Raw genomic sequence first — 21104 nt, forward strand, 5'->3', positions numbered from 1 at the left:
GCCATTGTTACAGTGTGAGTCCGGTGGTGAAACTTACGCTGGACGACGAAATGTGGACGAATAAGCTTTCTCAACCAACATGCCTTTTGTGCCCTTAAATATGGTTAGCACAATGAACAAATAATATATTTCCTGAGATGTAATAAAAAATGTACTTTCCGTTCATTTGTTCATTTACCCAAAAAGTTCATTTCTTTCGACTGATATGAATGTAAAAAATAGAATTCGGTTCAGCGAATCGCGCAATTAAAATTTCAGATAGTAAAATACGACCAAGTACAAAGCATTTCAAGTCATGTTGCTCTGCTCGCATATTCGAGTGTTAGGCTGATCTGATCGTCTTTATCTGTCTCTCTGCTGATCTGATCGTCTTTATCCTGTCTCTCTCCGACGTGCCACAAGTCACAAGACTCTGAGTATCCTCTAAGTGAGGCACTTGTCCAGGATATCTGCAATCTTGGTGAATGCTATACGCTTTCCTATCAGATGAAGCAATCCCATGCTTACAGAAAAAATCAAAACACCGAATAAAACCCTGATCGGGTGGCTGATCTGCAGTGAAATTTATTTGATACAGTTACAATCATCCCTCTCCGTTTGATTCTCAAAATAACTTGATTACTAATGCAGAAGAAATCGAGTTTTTGTTTCTGCCATAATCTTGTTCACCTTTGCCCTTGCCCGTGTCATCTGCTGATCGAATCCAAGCCGACATTATATGTATGTCGGCTGCAACCGCGTTAACAGACAAATAAGCAAACGAATTCTGACCCGCAGTTGTTTTGTAAACCGAGAAGATATTGCCCCCTACCCCAAGCCGACACACCCACTGCATCACCATGGTCACTGCATACAGCGACAGCTGACGAGATCTATTGTGATGAACTTAACACAGGCGAGACAGTTATCACAAACTATCACCACAGACAATTAAGGTCTGTGGACTACAAGTACTATCCAATAATACAGTGACCTGATTCAACGCGAATGCTTGAAACGCTCCGAATCAAGGACTCATTAAATTCTCCAGCTCACTCATACTGGTCTACTAATTTCCTGCAGCTGCATTCACCTCAGCCTGAAAGTCACAGTGGGTAAAATCGATCTAACCCTTCCCCTCACTTTTCAAGAGTCGATGCTGACGTAACCGCACAGTGTGTGGTTGCTTGTCATAGACGTTTGTGCTACCAATTGTTTTCCCGACTTTCTCAGGAGGTTGTTTAGTGTAAACGAAAGGCGGTACTCGTAAGTTTGTGAAAACACCTTGGGCCCATCAACTGGCCACTCACGCAACTTTTAGACTGCTTCGACGCTCTTGTTAAGTAGCTAGCATGAAATAGGGAGATTAGTTATTGGTAATACAAAGCCTGGAACAAGTGGATTTGTTGTCATTTAGAAAGGTTTGGTCAACACAAAAACTTGTTCAGGCCAATGCCGGGTAGTTCGTGGTGGATTGAGTTGTAATTCAGACAGAGAGACACTCCACAACATCCCGTTCGGCGAATGCACCAAATCGGTGTCAGGTGTCTGTTCAGAATGTCTCTTAGTCAGCATGAGTGTCTGTCTTACGATCGATGTATCGGACGGTTTGAATGAGTGCCTTATCACAGTGATCCGTATATTTTCATAATCTTACTGACTGGTTGTTGGACAAGATGCAAGACATATCTCCTGTGATATACCACCCTCACTGGTTAGTACGCCTTCAGCCATGTTAAGAAATTTATCCTGTCGTCGTGAGGTGTCAAAAATCTTCGTTGATTAATGGAGTTAGTTTACACAATCTGTTATTCCTTGGAAGTTCTGTGGGTTTAGCTTTGGCCTTCGAAACTTAAGCTTCATTCCAGTCCACCGTGTACTGGCCGACCAAGTATGATAGGCATATTGGTGGTACATGAAGAGATCGATATAGTACCATTTGAAAAGAATGACTGCTCAGAATGTCGGAGGAATTGAACCTTGGGCTGTCAATGGGGCATTACTCGCAATCGATTGTCAAGATCGAGACGAACCACTCAGTGATACACCCAGACAAGTAAGCGTTGGCATTAAGTGGAAGAAACTAATCAACTCAGGTTTCTTGGAAGATATGGAGCGTTCTCTTGATCGCACCGGAGTGGTTAGGATACTAGAAATGGGGCCGTGGTCAAAACGCCGGCCAAGTTGTTGAGGATAGAGGAAATCTATCCAGATGTTGATGGACAGTAGAAGTGACTTGACTTTCTGTGGAAGCATCGTAAGTGCTCTCTTACGATAGTTGCATTTTGCCTGTCCTTCATTTATCATACCCTATTTCACGAAAAAAAAATGCATAGAAAACATCGCCACATGTACGGAATACTTATCCACCGATAAAATAATCCCAAGAACCAAGAAGCGATCAGCAGACGAAGGAATGGACAGTCCTTTTCATTACAACTGCAATGATATCCGTGAAAAATACCCAAACAGTGTCGGTCACTCTCATTTCCTATTGTTAGCATTTCGAGACTGCAGTTTCACTCCCTCATCTATATCCCGGATAAATTAGATTAGCTATTTTATTGACGCTTGTCACCTGTCAGATTAATAGGTTATTTCACCGCTTCAGGTTTACATCCGACAACTGCTTATGTTCCTTGACTAAGCACAGATGATCGCCAAGTTCACCTACTAAATGGCTCCCAAATAAATAAGTCGCCTAAGGCTACTTGTTTTTTGCGGTCCATATGAACTTCAGAATCGTTGTTTACTGCGACTGCCAGATCGATTACTTACTGCGACTAGCTGAACAGGTGGTCAACGAATGGTTTTAAACAGGGTGGAACTCCTACCCATGTAGCACTGTTGATGCCGTCGTGATACGCGTTCCTCACTTTTCAGGTGCCGCATTTCGACTAAGTCTGGTTGCTCACTGGAATATCGGACTTCGGTGTGTGCGTATTCATTGGATCTCCCCTGAAATTCCCCGTTTGTTGAGCTGCGATTGAGACAACTACACAGCTGCAGTGAGACCGAATTTCAACTGCAAGGATATCCATGTCTGGGCCAGAGTAAACTAGAAGCCGACCATGGATCTGAATGTTGGGTAGCTTGCACATCAACTGAAGCCGATGTTTAAAACCCAATTAGTGTGAGATGATCCATGCTTTTGCGAATGGTCCTCATGTAGGAGCCGTGTCATCACTCTAACTTTGGTGGCGATCATCAGCTGTTCAAGTACTCTTGACCTCCAAGACAACCCTTGCTTCATCTTAATGAGCTAAACTCACTGATAGGACAAAACATGCATTTCTGGTTAGAAGGTAGTCCGTAGGCACGTTTGCGTACGCTGTTCCATACTTTTGGAAACACAAGCCTTGAACATGTTGGGAATAACTCCCTGCTTACGGCAATTTTGTGCAAATGAAATAGAAGCTCTCGAGAGAAAGGGTTGCAACTATGCGCTTTAGCCGTAACTTTGGGAGAATTTCAGCCGATCTCTCCTTCAACGTCAGCCCACAGGGATATAAGAAAACAAGAATGGTGTTTAGGAAGTTCGGTATGCAGGGATGGCAGAAGAATCAGCTCTATATGAATAAATGAAAAAAGTTCGAATTCGCTCATTCAGTATCTCCCTGACTTGAAACGACTAGGGGAAGAGACGGTACTTTGGTCATAAGCACTGGGAAGAGTTGGTATCAAACAAACTACTCATGGAACGGGTCTGACGTGTAAGCTGTCGAAATTACGAAAGCTTAATTATTGCCAGATAACCGAAGCTTAGATAGGAGTTATCGTGATTCCTGATGGCTCGCGCCCAATATGTGCAAGTTTATATTCACTGAATGGAGCAATTGCCTATAACAAAATAGGATGCGGTACCTTGATACTATGTCCGAATTCCTAGAAATAACAACGGTCCTTCCCAACAGGGAACGTGTTTCGGATCGTTCATTTTATTGTTCACCGAGGTACAAATTCCTCGTGGTGGGAGGTTTCAGCTGGTATGACTTATTTCGTTAATGTCTTTATAGAGCCCAAGTCAATACAATGAATCTTGTGTGTACTCATCAGGCTGCCATTAAGTTCTAATTTCTCCTCTAACTTTTCACATAGAGTCAGCAAATTAGCAGAGCGGATCACTTAGCCCATGGAACTGGAGGTGTCCGGAGGCCAGCCGTCCCTAATAACCGAATATCACATCGTTTGGACGGATGTGTCACGTGCAGGACGCGGACCAAACGAAGGCATGCCCTGATCGGTCAGAATGCTAGCCAATCTGGATCGAGCATATCTGACTCGACGCTTGTCGCTCCCTCACGGAGATTCTAGAATGACCTTGTGGAACACTCTGTGAGTACAGTATAAATACACTTGTAATAATTTTTCTTTGTCTCCATAAAGGGTTGTGCAGAGCTACCGTGCCTTTTGATTTACCATAGTGGGCGGTGCAGGAAGCCAAGGGACCGATACAGAGTTGCACTACCGTGTCAGCAAGACACAACATGAGGTATACCGATGAATCAGAATTATTGACTCGACCCAGTCCGATTCATCATCGAATTTTCAGAATATCAGAACTATGTTCCTGTGACATCAAATCTCTGGCGAAATGCAAAACCACATGAGCGTCACTCTCAGACCGTCCATAACCCAATTGCCCATAGTAACGCTGCGTTCAGGGTCTGATCTAACGGTTCGGTCAGCAGAGGAAAGTCTGAAAACACAGTTTCTTAGTCCTCAAGGTTTCTGGTTGAAATGAGTGTGGTAGCATCATTTTTATTGTCGTCTCTAGCTGATGATCGCAACCTTTCAAAGAAGCTTTTGGGTCAGCGAGTTTTTTAACGACCTTAATGGACTTCTATCTGGNTTTTTAACGACCTTAATGGAACTTCTATCTGGGTTGAGACTTTACCCGCAGTATCTCGGCATTCACATAACGAAAAAATGCACACAAAGCTACTTTTATTGTGAGAGGTCGCGGGATTTATAGAATTTATGTTCATATCACTTTCACTTGAACAATTCCTCAACTGTCTTGGAACAACTATTCAGGCGAGCTCACACAAAGGAGAAGCCCGTATGGGAAGTTAATCAATTGTGGTTTTGATCTATTTGCTACCACTTCAAGGCCATGTCAAAATCTTATGTTAGCCGATACAAGACCATAATAAATCATTCTTCTATCGTCTCTCGTGCGTCCGGGTCTCTGCAAAATGTTTTTGGGCGTGTCTGCTGGTTTACCAAGCTAGATGTCCATGCTCAGCCTAGTGATAGGTTTTTAGTTCCGGCAGTTCACTCACCATAGTTGCAGTATCATTTGTACCCATTATACTGGAAGCAGGTAACTTGTACTCGAGGAGGTCGTCAAGAAAGCTTTTATCGTCAGTTAAGGTTTCTCAAACCCACAGAGAGCATGGTCGGATGAACGCAGTGTGACAACTGAGTAATTTCCCGGTCGCAGTTGTCGCTTCTTCACGGGATTGGAGTCAAAATTACTAGAATTCCAGCGGGATATGGTCATACGTTGTACCTAGTGACATACTTCTTCAGCGTCTAGGTATAAACAAAAGTTGGGGGAAACACTTGCATAATCTATCCATTATACATTCATAGCGTACAAGTGTGTGTAAAGACGATCGCGCAGGAACATTGACTGTTTTCCATTGATTGATCAAATAAACCTGTACGCACGTTTCGACTGCCGGTGCCACATGCGTGTAGTTCATCGCAGCAGTTACCTTGTTATTGTTCGTATGACGTGCGACAGTCTGACTGGAAAGTGTATGCAAGCAACTACCAAATGTGACGACAACAGCTAGAATATTCTCTCATTTATACCTACTCGTAGTTTGTTTGCGAAATACAGTGATATGACAGACAGATTCAACATAGCTGTGTAGCAGAGGTGGCCACCACCTGTGCTATGTGGTATTCACTGACTACAATGATGGCAGCAGTGTGCTTTACTCCTCTATCCACAGTAAGTCAGAGAACTGTTGTGACAATTATTTCATACGAATGCTATTAGCCATTGATGTAGTTCATTGCGCAACCTTCAAGCAAGCCAAAAGAATGGAGTTTTGGTCAATTTATTATTTTGTTGGCCACCACTAATTCTATTCCATAGCCTCTTGTCTACAGGAACAGACGTCGCATGAAGACTTGATACCTCTGTATTTGTGTTGCGAATGTTAACAATAGAGCTACATTTTTCTGGTTGTTGGCTCCACACTTTCTGTCACAGCAACCAAGGTATCTAGGTACTGCTTTGAGGACATGCCTACGTACAAGGAGCACCGATTACACAGCACAATATGCTCTTGCCTGGAAATTGAAGCCTTCTAACTGCGCAGACGGCTTCCAAGCTCTATCAGTAGGGAACATTATTTATTCGACCTTTTTCTCCACAGACACAACCCAGAGCCTCAGAATTTCTTCCTTCCTCATCCGGGCAGGAGGCCTTTCGGGTCTCAACTGCCCCACAAAAGTGGTATGATTCCTACAAGGAGTTGATCCAATGATCTTGATGTCATATGTCCAATCCAAACATGAAGTCGTTGAGGTAAACAAAAAAAGAACAACGTCCATAGTACCTAAACCTTCTCCACAATGTATTCCGTTAGGTTGCGCCGTATGTTATTCACACTACTAGGCCTGAAATTACCGAGTGATAAGGAAAAACCGGTCTTCCAGATCGGTGTGAAGGAACGGCCTAAGATGGGCGGCTTTTCTCGAGAGAGTTGTGAAACATAAGTTGGCATGTTTGGCCTTTTATCACCCAATACTTCGACTACGACTAAGCAAAGCGAGTACAAATTTTGTGTTGCATGGGACTGGGTGGAAATGTGCGACAGTCGCTTGAGTGAGTTTTCCTTCAGAGTACTTGGGAGCATTTCATATGGCCCCAACGCATTGATGTGGTTGCTTTTGCGCATAGGTCCAAGTATGCTCCCCAGAAACGGTAAATTGGTTCCAGACGGTTCACAATCCCGCCTTGTTGAAGATGGATGTGATGAATTTGCTAGAAAGCGTTCAGCTGCAGCACTCTTTCGCGGCTCAACTGCCATGCCAACCGAAGGAAGCACGAGGGCTAGGACAATGCCAGGTTACCCAAGCCTAGACAGACGAGCCGTCTGTTTGAGCCACCTCTTGCTGGCAGAGAACACAAAACTGCGTAGTGAATTCGGTAATCATTGTGGGTTCTCCTGATCTGCTGTTCCTAATCGGGCCATTGACTCGAGCTTACTACACCTCCATCGGCGGTATCGCACCTAGTTGAATGGGATATTCTTGCTTTTGGTCCTGATGGGATGACTGGTTGTTGCATTCAAACGTACAGACATTATACATGGATGCACCTCTCTGGGATAACAGCAGAGACAGTTGTTGACCCGTTAGCTCCGAAGAATGTTCAGCTAGTCATGTTATTATAAACCAGATTTACCGTGGTCATTAAAAAATTTCAGTGACACGTTTTGAAATATGGCGTACCGAAATCTCGGTTTCAACAGGTAATGGGAGTAATTGACATGTTAGAGGCCAACTAACTTGCCATTACCGAAGCTCACCTTTCGCTTGACCACAAAAAATACAGGACTAAAGTTAATAAAAAAGGGTTCAATGGAAGGGATTCTCCTCAGTACCTTGGAGATTACGGCTACTGACCTTTGTTGTAAGATCCGACAGCGTTATTTGAGGACTACAGGATCCGTAGAATCTAGGAAGGCCACCGCAAGAAATAAAAGCTATGCCAAAATCAAACTTCAAAACTAGTTATTCATAAAACTGCTTCTCACTTGCTGTTACAAACTAAATCATTGCTGTTTTGTGGCGGGTCACTTATAAACCGACGGTGAGCCCGGCGTCCTTGTTGAATGAGCCGGCCAATAAGCTTTCACTCAGTTAGAATGAAGAGGATGCCGAAAGAAACGTGATCACCGGCTTTATCAGCAGTGCGTATCCTTCGTCAAGTGAAGTTTTGAAATGGGGATAAGCGAGGTAAGCATGGTACCGCTACTCCACCGGTGTAAGCTGGATTATCCCATATGAACAACCGGACGTGTTCACACTTGAGCAGTGCAATTTTTCAGTCCGGTCAGACTTGATAACTCAGGCGCGTGTGCTTGCCGAGATGTGGCAGTACGCTCGCCTCGCTTGTCTAGTGTCCGGGGTTAAAATCCCGGCACGACCGGGGATATGTACTGCCGATGAGCTCCAATAAGGTTATAATTTTAGTGCTTTCACGCCATTGTGTGAACGAATCCGAATAATTACACCAGGACGGGAGAAGGACTGTTAGAACGAGAGTGGTTGAAATGTAGAAGGTATCTTAATTTGACACTGACCGTCACGTGTCGGATTAAGCCGGGTCACTTTGTTCGTTGCGTACAACATGGAGGCTAAGCCCAAGTTTGGCCTTGGTGAAATCTCTCATCTTAAGCACGCTCTTGTTCCTATGGTGAGTTTTTTCATAAATCCGAGCTGCCAGCGCGAGAGTCAGGCATAACAACCACTTAACCATTATATCTACCGCTTCCCGTCGGCCCTTTAGAATTCACCCTCCCTCATTTTACCAACGTCATCAGCATGGCAACTGTAAATAAAGAGGGATAGTCAGCCCAAATCGGGAGAACAGTCTGCTCCATCCGCTCAGGTTGAAAAGCTAGCCACAGTCTGTTTGTCGCATCTAATTAAAAGCCATCTAACCTTAGCACTGGTTCACAGAAAAGCACTTTCTATAGAAAACTAACCACCCCCCACTGTTTATCACAAACACTGGACACAAAATTATAGTGACCACCGAATTAACTGCACATGTAAGCTGCTTTAGTTCTTGCTAGTTCTTGGTAGTTTGCTCAGTTTAGACTAACTACGTACTTATAAACGTCAGTGTCTTTCGCAGCAATGAGTTATTTCTCAGTAGCACTGCATTTGAACGCTGTGGGGGGCCTTGTGCCACATGGCAAACGCATGAGCAAATATGAAGTTCAGTTTAACACAGTGCCACTTACTTTATAAAATATACAAGCTATTTTAGACCATGCTTCGTCAGAAAACTAGTGGGTTGTCGGTAATCGACCAAGAGAGAATAGTTTCACTCCAGAGAAATCTCGCTTTAATAGTTCAAAGGGAATTGTCTTATTAGATCACAAACAGTGTTGTTCACCGCTATGTACATGTTTCAGTGGATGTTCAAACACACTCGCCATTGACTGGCCCATTATCTGATTGGCTTTGCGACTTTTGGGAATTAGTTCTTTGCTATTTCAGAGTTGTCGACTGTTTTAGGCTACAATATGGACTGAAACAACTGAGAGGTGCTGACAGAGTCCTGAGTAATCAAAAATTTTGAATTCATTCACGGTGAAATGCTCTACTGACTGGTTGGAGGGCGGCCTATCAAACCTGATCCATCACTCGCTGATAGTGTTGTAAGACTGGAGAAAGCCTGCCTTACCTTTGGTTTTGTGGATCCTCGAGGAGCAACAAAGTTTATCGATAACTTCTGAAGGTAAGCATGAGAAACTGATTGCTATCCCGGTAGTAGAAATGTACTGCGAAGTACAGGTTAAAAGGACGTAATGAAGCGCTTAAGGGTAGCTGCTTTGGAGGACAGTGGTTGTAACGAGGATGAGGTAAGCACACTTATGTCCCAGGTCCACCATCTGAATGCCGACAGATACGGCTTTCATGGTTTTCATTACGTGAACTTAGAGCTTAGTGGATGAGCAGGTGGCCGTTGATTAGTTCACCGAGCTTAGCGATTAACCTGCAGATGTTTCGTCTCCAATCGAGGTATATCATAAGTGCGCGTTAGAGTGGCTGATTGGTCCTTACCTGCTTAAGCTTATATAGTTGTCGAAGATCACCTGTGATTGGCTGACGGGAAGATATCACTGCCGGAATCCCATTTGTCCGTTTCTAGTCTTGTCGCGTTGTGATCTCTATTCACTGAATTCGACTGGTGTCTTGAGTAGGGTGTGTCCAAAAACCCTTCGATGATGGTCTAAATGATTGGTTTTCGCTTTCTGTTGCGTCACGGTTTGTCTTCTCTTTGTCTGATTGGTTCTTGTGGCAGTTGTCACTTTTCACCAGCGCATCCCATTCGGCTTGATTGGGCCGTTCTTGATTTATATTGTATTATGGTCCGAATTCCTAGGATCTATCTTAGCGAACTTCGTATCAAATGGGTCCTGGGAGAAAGGAAAACGTTGCGAACCCCTTCATCTGTACCTGAACACATTTTGAATCAACTGGTAAGGACTATGAATACCTTAGAAGGGCACCAACTAGATCCATAATTTCAGCATTTATCGGTTGAAACTGATTGTACTGCAAGATATAAATCCTAATTATGGATCCGCTAGGTACCTTTGTCACCATTAAACTCGGGCACCTGTAGCGGCTAACTTAACAGAATCCGTTTCCGATAAAAATATGGCAAGTAGGCGATACTCTGATGATCACGTACGATACACTCCTGACCAGTACACGGCGGCTATATCAAAGCGAACCGATCTTCAAAGCAACTGAAGTGATACCGTGTCAGATACCCGAAAATAACCAACTTATGACTCCTTAATTAGACTATCACTACATCAGACTGTACGCAAAAACATCTAGCGGCTTTATCAAGTTTCGATTTGTCGTTTGCTAGTTAGGCTTCTCATACCGTGGCAAGTCAATTGCCACATTCTGCGGAGATTTTATAAGTTGTGTCCATATGATCAGCTCATCGGCCATTTGAGACTACGCCCTGTAATGCCTTAGCACATGAGATTGAGCCGGTATTGATAGAAAATCCAAGCTAATGGTGGCGTTGGGAAAATTTCTACGAAGCGAGCACCTTAATTTGATAGAGCTACTTGGGAAATCGATGTAACGGCTCTAAAACAGGGCGTGGCGCCTGTCTTCGTGCTCCTTTTTGGTGGAAACCTCTTGGACTTCCACCAACTTCAGCCTGCTGTTTATCCCATTGTGAAGCTGAACATAGCTCACACCGAAGCGCCTACAATTGTTGGTCGCTTTTCTGGAGAGTGTGGTATCACTAAAACACACACTGGCGATGTTCACTTGACTGGCGGCCAAACGTTCGCAAGTCAGTAGTTAGTCTCGGTAAACAGAACCACCAAAAATAGTAACTTTGCTGATTTTATCACCGCAAGAAAAGACATCGTTTTGTTGAACAACCAGTAAACTTTCACAATCCGAGCACTTCGTCACCATTCTCGCCATAAACATCATCTACCTCCTGATCCTAATCATGGTCCTCCTACCTAATACCATCCTTATTCTCATGTTAACAGAGCCCCATCACCTTTCTTGTCCCAATCTTCATCCGCGTCCACATTCTAACTGTCATCCGTTCCTCTGAACTCTTTATTCTCACCTAGAATTTCACCCCCGTTCTTATCCCTTTCCTCTGCCTGATTATCCTCTTTCTTCTCATCATCTCGATTAACATGCTCAGCTCCACCATCATCATTCTACTCCTCATTACAGCTTCATTCTTGCTCCCATTCTCGTCACTGCTCACATTTTCGTCCTCATACTCCTCGTCACCGTCTGCTTCCTCTACATGACTACCATCGTCAACTTCCTTATCACTATGGTTGTCTCATAGTATCATCATAGTCAGGATCATCATCTTCCTCATTCTGCTCCCAATCCGCACCCCATGCACATTCCGTCCTCACAATCACACTCATCATCATCTGCATCCAAAACACTACCCACACCATCATCCTCATCCTTAGACTTGTGATTGTCTGAATCCCCATCATCATCGATATTATCATCCTCATCAGCATAGTCGTTTCCATCAGCATCTTCCCCATCCGCATTCCCATTCTCAATCTCATCCCGCTCTATGTCCCCACACTAATGATAACTTCTCTTTTCAACCTCATCTATGACATCTTTCATACTTTCAACTTTATACTTCTCCTCAGCCGAACCCTCATTTTCATCTTAACGTTCATCTCCAGTATCGTCCTAATGATCGTGATCATGATAATCGTCATCCACATGCCCATCCCCTCCTCACCCTCATTCTCACCTCCATCCTCATCTGCATCTTTGTCCTCCTCATTGTCATATTGATCAATCAGTCCGTTATTATTATCTCCATCATTTGGATGCCTAGGCCGAGTAATATGGTTCGTTTTGAGCATCATACCTTGGGTTTTCGATCTAATATTCTGACCTGGAAGATGGTGTTGGAATTTGCTCGGGCGGGCTTTCGCGGAGTCTTTGACTCAGTAGTCTGACGCAGTTTACCGTGAGTCAGTTACCTAACCATACATCCGACTGCTCACCTTCCAACTTCACCGCATAGCCGAACCTTGTGGAACGCAGTTCCAGTCACTATAGCCCGCAGGATGATTGAAGTACTCAAGCCGGATCGCCAAGTCTTAGTGGCAGCATTTAGTCTGGACTTGTTACGTGCAACGTTATGTTTTACTGGCTCGGTGATGAAGAATTGACTTATGATGAAATATCGGAGAATAAACATGTGCTTCGATCCTATGAGTTGAGAAATGAGCTCTGGTTCTGTGGATTCTGAGCTACCGCTCGGTCAGTTTGACAAGGCGATAGGATCTTATTCTGTCTCAAGAGTTACAATTTGACGCTAGCATCTCTCAGGGTTATCATGTGGGTTTCCCGAACTAGTCGTTGCACAACAATTCATCAGTGTATTCTAAAATGGCTTTCTGTGTCTTATTTCTTTGGATATCTTAGGTGTGATAACCGGAGAACCGGTTGCTGACGCTACTGCAAAATGTCTGAAGACGAAACTGAGATATAAGGAAAGACTGGGTTTTGGTATTTACAGGTCACAGGCGAATACGGAACACTCTCGTCTCAGTGTAAAACATATCTCAATCACGCGTCAAATCTTATAATGCGTAGCTGCCTAATTTCTTGTTTGTACGACAGACTTCAACTGATTGTATCATGGTCCTCAATACCCAATCTATTTGAATCCCCAATTTTCCGGTGACCGGAACTGATATACTTTGGTACACGGTTCAGTAGTGATAGACTGAACTGGACTGACTAAACAGCCACATCAGCGTAAATTAACCGCAGCGCTGCACAGCCTACCCAGCTGTGCAAATGTACACCAAAGCTAAATAAAACATTAGTGTTTCTATTGACGAAAGTTTATACGTTCGGCTCCACCAATTACCCATGTGATGGTCCTCCACATGGCCTGATGCCACCCGTCGATTGAACCGTAGATAGACGAGGCGCACTAGTTCCGAGCATGCCTGGTGATAGTGATGCACGCCATTCAGAGAGCTTGGAAGGTGACATTGCAGGAACAAGTTAGCTTTACATAAACCACAAACCCCAATGTCCAGCTAGGTGGACGCGCAAATCGGAACCTAAACAGACTTCCCAGGTTCGTGAATGGATGAACATCTCCAAAAGCTGTACACCGTGCAAATCGATGACTTGGTAGGGCGAAGAGATGGCATAAAGTTGAAGGGTCCAAAGCTAGAGCCTCGAGATACTGATATACCCAACTTAAAGAAAATCTGAGCATTGGTGTAAAAAGCCTAACCATAACGTCAGAAGCAAGCAAACAACTCACCCGGGTGCCTTGCTCAATGCACCACATACGATTCAAGTTCCTCAGTGTGTATTTACCGATCCACCTAGAGAATTCATTGAAACGATCGTATCAAGCTGCACCAAGTTTAAGGCACTGCTGATCATTCCAGCAGACTGATTCAGCTTGTGCTGAAAAGGATAACTGGATTTATACACTCACTTGTCATTTTACTTAGTGTTAACGAGAAACTGAACTGAATATCCCGTTTGTACTAACCATCAGATGAATATACACAAATGTCGCCAAAATACCCAAGGCCCCACAGCATTTTTCCTGATCCGAGACAAGTTTTCCAGAAAAGTCTCAAAGGTTATTGATTCCAAACCAATCTCACGGGACCGGGTTGAAGCGGGCTAAACAGGAATTGGCCTCTCTCGAGGGCCCACTGGAGCGAAACCTGCATAAAGCTCCCGTCAAGGAAACCTCGAGCAAACCGGATACGGATAGGACAGCCGTATAGAATAAAACAGGTTGCTGCAAATAAGTGTTTACGTGGCTGCACGGTCAAAAACAAACTATTGAGGTTTGTTTGCACTAAGCTGAGGATTACAATGCAAAAGTCCATTGCAGAAGGCGAAGAAGCATGCATGCAGCAGCGTGTGCGACAATGCATATAACGCTTCGACTGAAGATGTGTACACGAAAACTCAAATCAGTATCTTGATTCACAAAACTGACAGCTAGTTACAGGTAATCCTAGCATAAAACAGCCTAATCAGGAGAAACTAACCGCAACCAAAAGTAGTCCAATTCATTTCGGATTCATGCGACCACCTCCTAAAGTAAAGTGCTGAATTCCTTCGTGAAGTAAAACACTATCCCAGCAAGCACGACGATGTGGAATCCTTGCACTACAATTTGTGTATTTTTACATCAAGATGCTGGAATAGTAGCACTGAGGGTTCCAAAACAGGATTTTTGTAGGAGGTTCACAAACACTACAATTTTCACTCCCCAGAGAGACATCTTTCAGACGAGACTAGGCGTTGCTGGTCGTTTGTGAGTTCTGCAAATTCTTAATTCCCTCAAAGAAAACATCAGGTATCAAAAGGAACAGCATATCGCTTGACGACGTTACACCACAGGCAGCGGTATCATCACCCATCACAGTGTAATTACTTGCCCCTAAAGCAGTCTTTGGCAGTCAGAAATAAAGTTGTTTCCCGCTAAATAGAACGCTCACAGCGGGGTGATGATATATATAATGAGCTGGCGAACAAGTTTGGATCAGAACGAGAGTCACTGATGCGATAACAGTTGACGTTCAAAGTGGCGGCGACGGAATAATACTAACAATTTCCACGACGCCCGTGTCAGTGGATGACGAGGATCGTTCTTATGAGGTGCTGTCCGTTATACTGCAGGTAATTTGGACCATTCTTAGTGAATGTTCTTTGTAGGAGCGGACTACAGCGCTTCGATATCTTGGATGCCATTCTAACTGGAACATGAAGCGGCGTTTCTGTAGCACGTTAAACTGAAGGTTACTGTAAACGATGGATTTGGATGATATTCAGTTGGATCTGCCGTTAATTTACTCAAACGAGTGCTCAATTGGGAAATAAGGAATTATGGAAGCCACAACCACGCGATGAGTCTAGAGAAGAGTGAAAACGGTAGCCATTTATCGAAGTTTCTCTCAACCTTGTTTGAAGAATATATAGCCCTCACATTTTTACGTCGACCCTACCCCATTCCCTCTGAGGAAACATTTTCCTGGCCGTGAAAGGTTGATCCAATCGCACGCTTTGTGTAATGTGGTTATGAATCAATCTCCGTTAGGTTGGAATAGACTTTCATTTTGTCTGAAATGAACATAACAGGTGTCCAGTATTCCAACATCTGTCATTTACACTATGGCGCAACATAATTAACCAGTTTAATATTTAGCTATGTCTATCTTTGTCATCTAGCTCAGCTTAAATAAGGATAACTAAACATCAAAGGTTCGTTATAAGGGCGTACTTTTTTGTGGCAGGCAAGGCAATGCTGACCATCAGGACCTCCAGAAAAGTTCGGCGATTGTATGTTTCTTCGAATTATCCTTTAGTCGTATTACCATAAGTCGGTTTTGAGAAGTTGCGCACGCACGTCTAAAGAAGTCTTGTCAAAAAAGGATGACCTGTGAATGTAAGTGTGCCAGCCTCTTGGGGTGTCAGTCATGGAATGGGGAAGTCCCCTGTTGGGGAGTAAACCATCCATTTTGGATCAAGGTGGCCCTTCTTCGATCGCGAGAGGTCTATTTCCCCGGGAGGTAAATGCAACGAAAAAAATCCGTGACTCCGACTGAGGGGTGGATTTACGTTTATAAAGAGTTCCTATAACAAAAAAACATTTGACAGTACCAAAAACTCTACCATCATATGATTTATGAGACGCTGATTATAAACTCTACAGAGCGATATATGATAATGAGCGGTTCTCTGAACGAAACTTCTTGGGTTACGCTCCACACTAGTTTTCAGATCGGAGATCCAACAATGAAAACTCAAACCCTGTCCATCACGCAGACTGTCTAGGCGATAACCTGGGAATTCTCAAGGAAATCCGTCAACATCAGCATCTTGCAACGGACTAGTGGCACTTGAGACAGTGATTGTGGGGTACATCACCAGTAGGTTCACAATCTATGCCTCGACTACCAGCCATGTGCGCGGTGAGTACTGATAAGTATATTCCTAAGGAGGGTGAAACGCTCGTACATTGTTTGCCGTCACAGACTGGACGGACTTTCTAAAAAAAATTGAGATCAAAGTCATCTGGTTATCCTTAAATCAGCGCTTATCTAGGTACGGGGATACTGAACCGAACAACGCGGTAGAACCCGGGTTAGGTTTCCAGAGCGTCGTTATACTATACCACTATTGACTATGAACTGCCATTATTATCATTAATATCTTTGCCCTTCGCTTCCTTTGTATGGTCTTGAACCAGTAATTTCCAGCGCACCGTGTTCTGCCAACTTGCAAGCATCTATCCAACTCAGTAAAGCTGAATCGGCTGTGAGTTCAACAAGCCAGTCTTGACTGCAGAATGATGTGATCTATTCGCAGCAAAAATCGATAATTCTCTATCCACTATGACCACATTTTAGAATACAGATAAAATAAAGACTTGGGAAAGCACGGTCCATGAAACATTGAAGCGTATGTAACTAACTTTCACATACATATACAAGGTGGCTCGGGAAGATGAAGAGTCGAATGAAAGAATGCTTCCAAGAAGAAGACACAAGTCCTCATCTTCGGATGCCACTAGATGGGGGACAAGAATGACCGGATCACAGAAAGCAAGTGCCAGTAGAGACGGTGCGCTTGGGATTGAATCTTAAATAGAAGGATGGATGCAGTCAAGATCATTCAATCGATATAAACAAATGGCAAAAATTGGCCTGACAAAACGATGGACCCGAAAGATTCCCGAAAATTCCTTGCTGCAGAAATGTGGGATTCTGCAGGAAGTGATGCTTTTCTATGTTATTTTGCGAAGAAAATGGATGAGAATGCGTCTAGTACTTTGACCCATGGATGAATGCAAAATAAAAGGATACCAAAAAACGCAGTAAGAACAAAGCGTCCGCTTCTGATAACGACTGCGAGGCGATTTAGTCACAAGTGCCTTTTGACAAACGATATTCGGCGATTTGCATGATCCCGTTCAGATGAACCAACGCCGCCAACACGACAAAGACGTGGAAAATTTGGTGACTTTGAAACTGCAAGCAAAGGGAATGAAAGAGTATAGAGTGACTTGTGATTCGTAAAGTTGAGCTACTTGCTGCCAAACGTCATAAAACAAAGTTTGGAATTGATTTTGATTTCCTCCGTTGTGCCAGACCGGAACTCTCATAAGCATCGAACCTAAAATTGAGTATATACAACCAAACCTCTAAATCTAAAACGCGCTAGGGAGAATCGATCGGTATGCGTCCAAGTACTTAAAAGATGTCAGTGTGATTAATCTGTCCAATTCACAAAGTAGAACCTCTTTAACGCTGGAAAGACCGCTGACTACAAGAATGGAGCAGCATTAACTTTCCCACTGAAGCCACTCGAATGTTTGGTTTTTTTTCTGCTGGAATCCGTGATGCTCAGCGGGGTCCTAAGTAGAGATGTTACACGCTCTTGAAACAGCACGTAGTGGACTCTTCTAATGACCTGAGTTAGAATTATGCGCATGGAGACACCAAAGAAAAGTAGTGGAATGATAAATCAAGGTTCAAGCCGGTCAGTCACTCACCACTGGCTCGGTTATCGGTTCACTCCAACCCAATATTGGCTTCACTACTTCCGCCAGGACTGCCCTAAAAATGGTCAAACTTCTAAAACAGGCACGCAGGAACCAGTTTCAAGTCTCTGTACTTAGGTTTAAGAATTTACTTTCCTTCTATCCCATTGTTCACAAAGTGTGTGATTTCATCCGTCTCATCGATCACAGTATGGATATGAGTCGCTGATAGGCACTTACATTAATACGTCCAGTATTGATGAGTCACTAATTCCTACCTGAACGCTTTTTACCATCCAAGGAGAAGGCATATTTCTCCCTGAGTTACATGGTACCTGTAGGGTTGGAAATACGAGTAATTTGTTCGTTCCCACACAAATCAAGGATTGCAAACTTTCTGATTCATTGAGTTACGGATATCCTAATATGACCATTTCCTAAGCTCAGGGGGACAGCAAGAACTACATACAGAGGGAAAAAAGTCAGTCAATATCAGTTCGGAGACAAGAACCCGCATGTCAAATGTACCCAGGGAACACAGAAATGACAAATAAAAACAACGCCAGTCTAAATCTGGAAGCATGCTTACTATTAACTCGGTCGTCCGGCCCAGCAGTTCACCATTAAATAACACATTGCACAGATCGCAAACAACAGGAACGAATAGTTTACGAATAAGCGTGGTCGATGACCGTTCGCCGGTAAAAAACGGCCACGGGAAAGTGAGGTTCTCCACCCATACAAGAATGGTAACCTCGTGGGATTGTAGTTGATGTAGCGTCCCTAAGTCTTCCGGGTACTTTCTGATAGACACGGAAAATTGATAACACATCCAACTATTGAAGAGTTTTTGCTTTGTTGCAAAGTGCCTCCAAGTGTCATGTTTCACGTTTTGTACAGTGTGTATTTCATAAATTGGGGCGAAGACACTTCGGAACTACCCTTGTAAGAAGACTTTTATTGGCTTGCAGGAGTAAAAGGCTTTGTTTCTCTGAGACTAGCCTTGTGACTGATCAAAAGACCCACAGACGGGGCATTCATATCATATTCTATCATTACTGCACACACTTTTAACTGGAACTAGAGAAGCCTACCGGATGTTAGTTGCAAAGTTACCTTGAGATTGGCCGTTTGAATTAGAGCCGCCTTTGGCATTCAATCGAAAAATTCGAGCATCTTATCAGTGATTATAGTGGGTTCGACTCGGAAGGAACCAAAATGGTCCTGTCCCAAGCATGTAGATAAGAAACAGGGAGAGCGATCGCACTAGTACGCTCAGGGGTAGCGGCAGCTACTGCTAATTGAACGAGAGCAGATTGAAGTCCACGGGGGAAGGGCCCAGAGTGAGATTACTGAAAATAGGACTCCGATCACGATAGATTTACAGGAGATTACCTCTCAAGCATCCCGTATGCACAATGTGCATGTCCTGGAAAGCAGACGTGCTTTACAATTCGAAATAAAAGTAGGTCTGGCGTAAATTTCACCATAACACGGCAATTAAAAAATCATCATCAGTGTTGACACTGATGCCTCGTTGCCATACAACCATAGAGTTCATTTATTTATATTTAAAACCTTAGAGAGAAAGAAGAGAAAAAGTGGGTGAGGGAGGGTACCTAATGCTCGCCTGAGCCAAACACTCTGAGGTGCCTAAACCTCCAAACGCTCAAAGAGACAATCTGGAAAGAAACAGACAGCAAGAACGCCACTGACATCGATTAGCCGCCATTTCTTGCAACGTCTCCAGCCAAACGCAAGGGTCACTGCGACCCAATCCTAGAGGGCGTACTGCACCAAAAACACCCAAACTCTTCGTAGTCTCCTTCACACTCTTCCGCCTGTTCACTTCGCAGTTTGCGCTATTCTGAGGGAGGCACAGAAAACAACAGTAGTCTCGCTTCGACGTGAGCAGCACCTAGTAGAGCCACCACAGTTGATCGTTCTGCATGTTTTCTGCGATTTAAGCACTCGCTGTACAACCAAATACTCGTTTTCTACACACCTAGTTACGAATCCGTTGACGCCATTAGAAACCAGAAACGATTCCGATGTATCGGTGGTGGAAAACCCGAAGATGCTTCGAATCATCCGTCCGTAGAGACCACGTCGCGCAACCATAAAACAGTACAGTCCTTACTGTGGCCTAGCACATGCGACCGTTGACGCCCAATGATATATCTTTTTGACGTCACAAGTGACGAAAATTAACATGCGTGATCAGGCTTTTGGGATTCTTACACTGGATTCATCAGAGCTAATACAAGCCAATACGACCACAACCCCCAGTGATTCTTCATGAATTGCAAGGAGTATATTCAGAGAGGAAGTCCCACTTTTCACTTTGAAGGTGCGAGGCGCATGCCACATTGATAAACTTGCTGCAGATCGCACTTGGATGCATCGTACAACAAGGAGGATATCAGTGCCATCAGTGTCAGTATCACTTCATTACTTCATCGAAATACCTTAGTCAAACAAGTCAGTTCAACTAGTTAGAGAATGTTGTGAAAGTATGTCAAGTAAGATACATCTAGGCAGGTGAAGTGCACACACCGAACTGGCCAAATACTAGAAACCATAGACTGGCATCAACAGCCATTGCGCATGTTTGTGATCGCAAACGGAGACCTGCGTTGGCGACCAACCAGCCACGAATTGGTGTAGGATCGGATCATCACACCATACTATCAAGTGCACCGGGGTCGGCCGCACCTACTTACCTCTAATATTTGAACGATACAAAAAGGTGTACAGCAGTAAGTGTTGTATGAATGGATGTCTATGTGTCTAAGAAAACCTTGTGGGGTTATTGAAAGAATAAAGGAGGCTAATTCTAGGAATGTGCCGCCGTGTACCAACTTGACTGAGTTGCATATGCACAAGTGTGTACACAAAATTTGATTGCTGACAGGGCTGAAGTTTCGAAAAGTCTGTCGGTGCGAAAAAGAAGGAAATATACGGAGCGAGGGAAAGGATAGATGGATGGATGGAGAGAACTGATCAAGTAAGGCGAAGTAATGTGATGGGGAAAGTATGCAGTCAGACAACCAGTGTTTCAGGTCGGAATGTGTGTGCGCGCGCACACACACAAAGTTGACTAAGAGATAGTCTGCCGGCTAAATGAACATGTGATAACCACCTCTAAGCTGCGGTAAGGAATGTAACCTACCTTTAACTGATAGTCAGCAAGCAAGTGAAAAGATACAGAAGGTGCCTGGAGCTCAAAATGGAGGACGTGGAAGAGTCTTGGCTTGTAACTAAACTTGCTATTGATGCCCGGGTTTTCAAC

At 43.8% G+C, this 21104-nt stretch overlaps 1 protein-coding gene across 1 annotated transcript in view; it reads right to left on the reverse strand.

Annotated features, from left to right (window-relative positions):
* Positions 1 to 12701: 12701 nt before the first annotated feature.
* T265_04181 (hypothetical protein) overlaps positions 12702 to 21104 on the reverse strand; it is a gene marked incomplete at both ends in the record, with an annotated part of 36659 nt that continues 28256 nt past the window's right edge. Inside the window, 4 exons of the mRNA XM_009168863.1 lie at positions 12702 to 12749; positions 13621 to 13713; positions 16745 to 16911; positions 17216 to 17300. Coding sequence (XP_009167127.1) covers positions 12702 to 12749; positions 13621 to 13713; positions 16745 to 16911; positions 17216 to 17300 — 393 coding nt within the window. The remainder of the gene's footprint in view (positions 12750 to 13620; positions 13714 to 16744; positions 16912 to 17215; positions 17301 to 21104) is intronic.

Source organism: Opisthorchis viverrini (assembly GCF_000715545.1).
Source record: "Opisthorchis viverrini unplaced genomic scaffold opera_v5_66, whole genome shotgun sequence".
NCBI lineage: Eukaryota > Metazoa > Platyhelminthes > Trematoda > Opisthorchiida > Opisthorchiidae > Opisthorchis > Opisthorchis viverrini.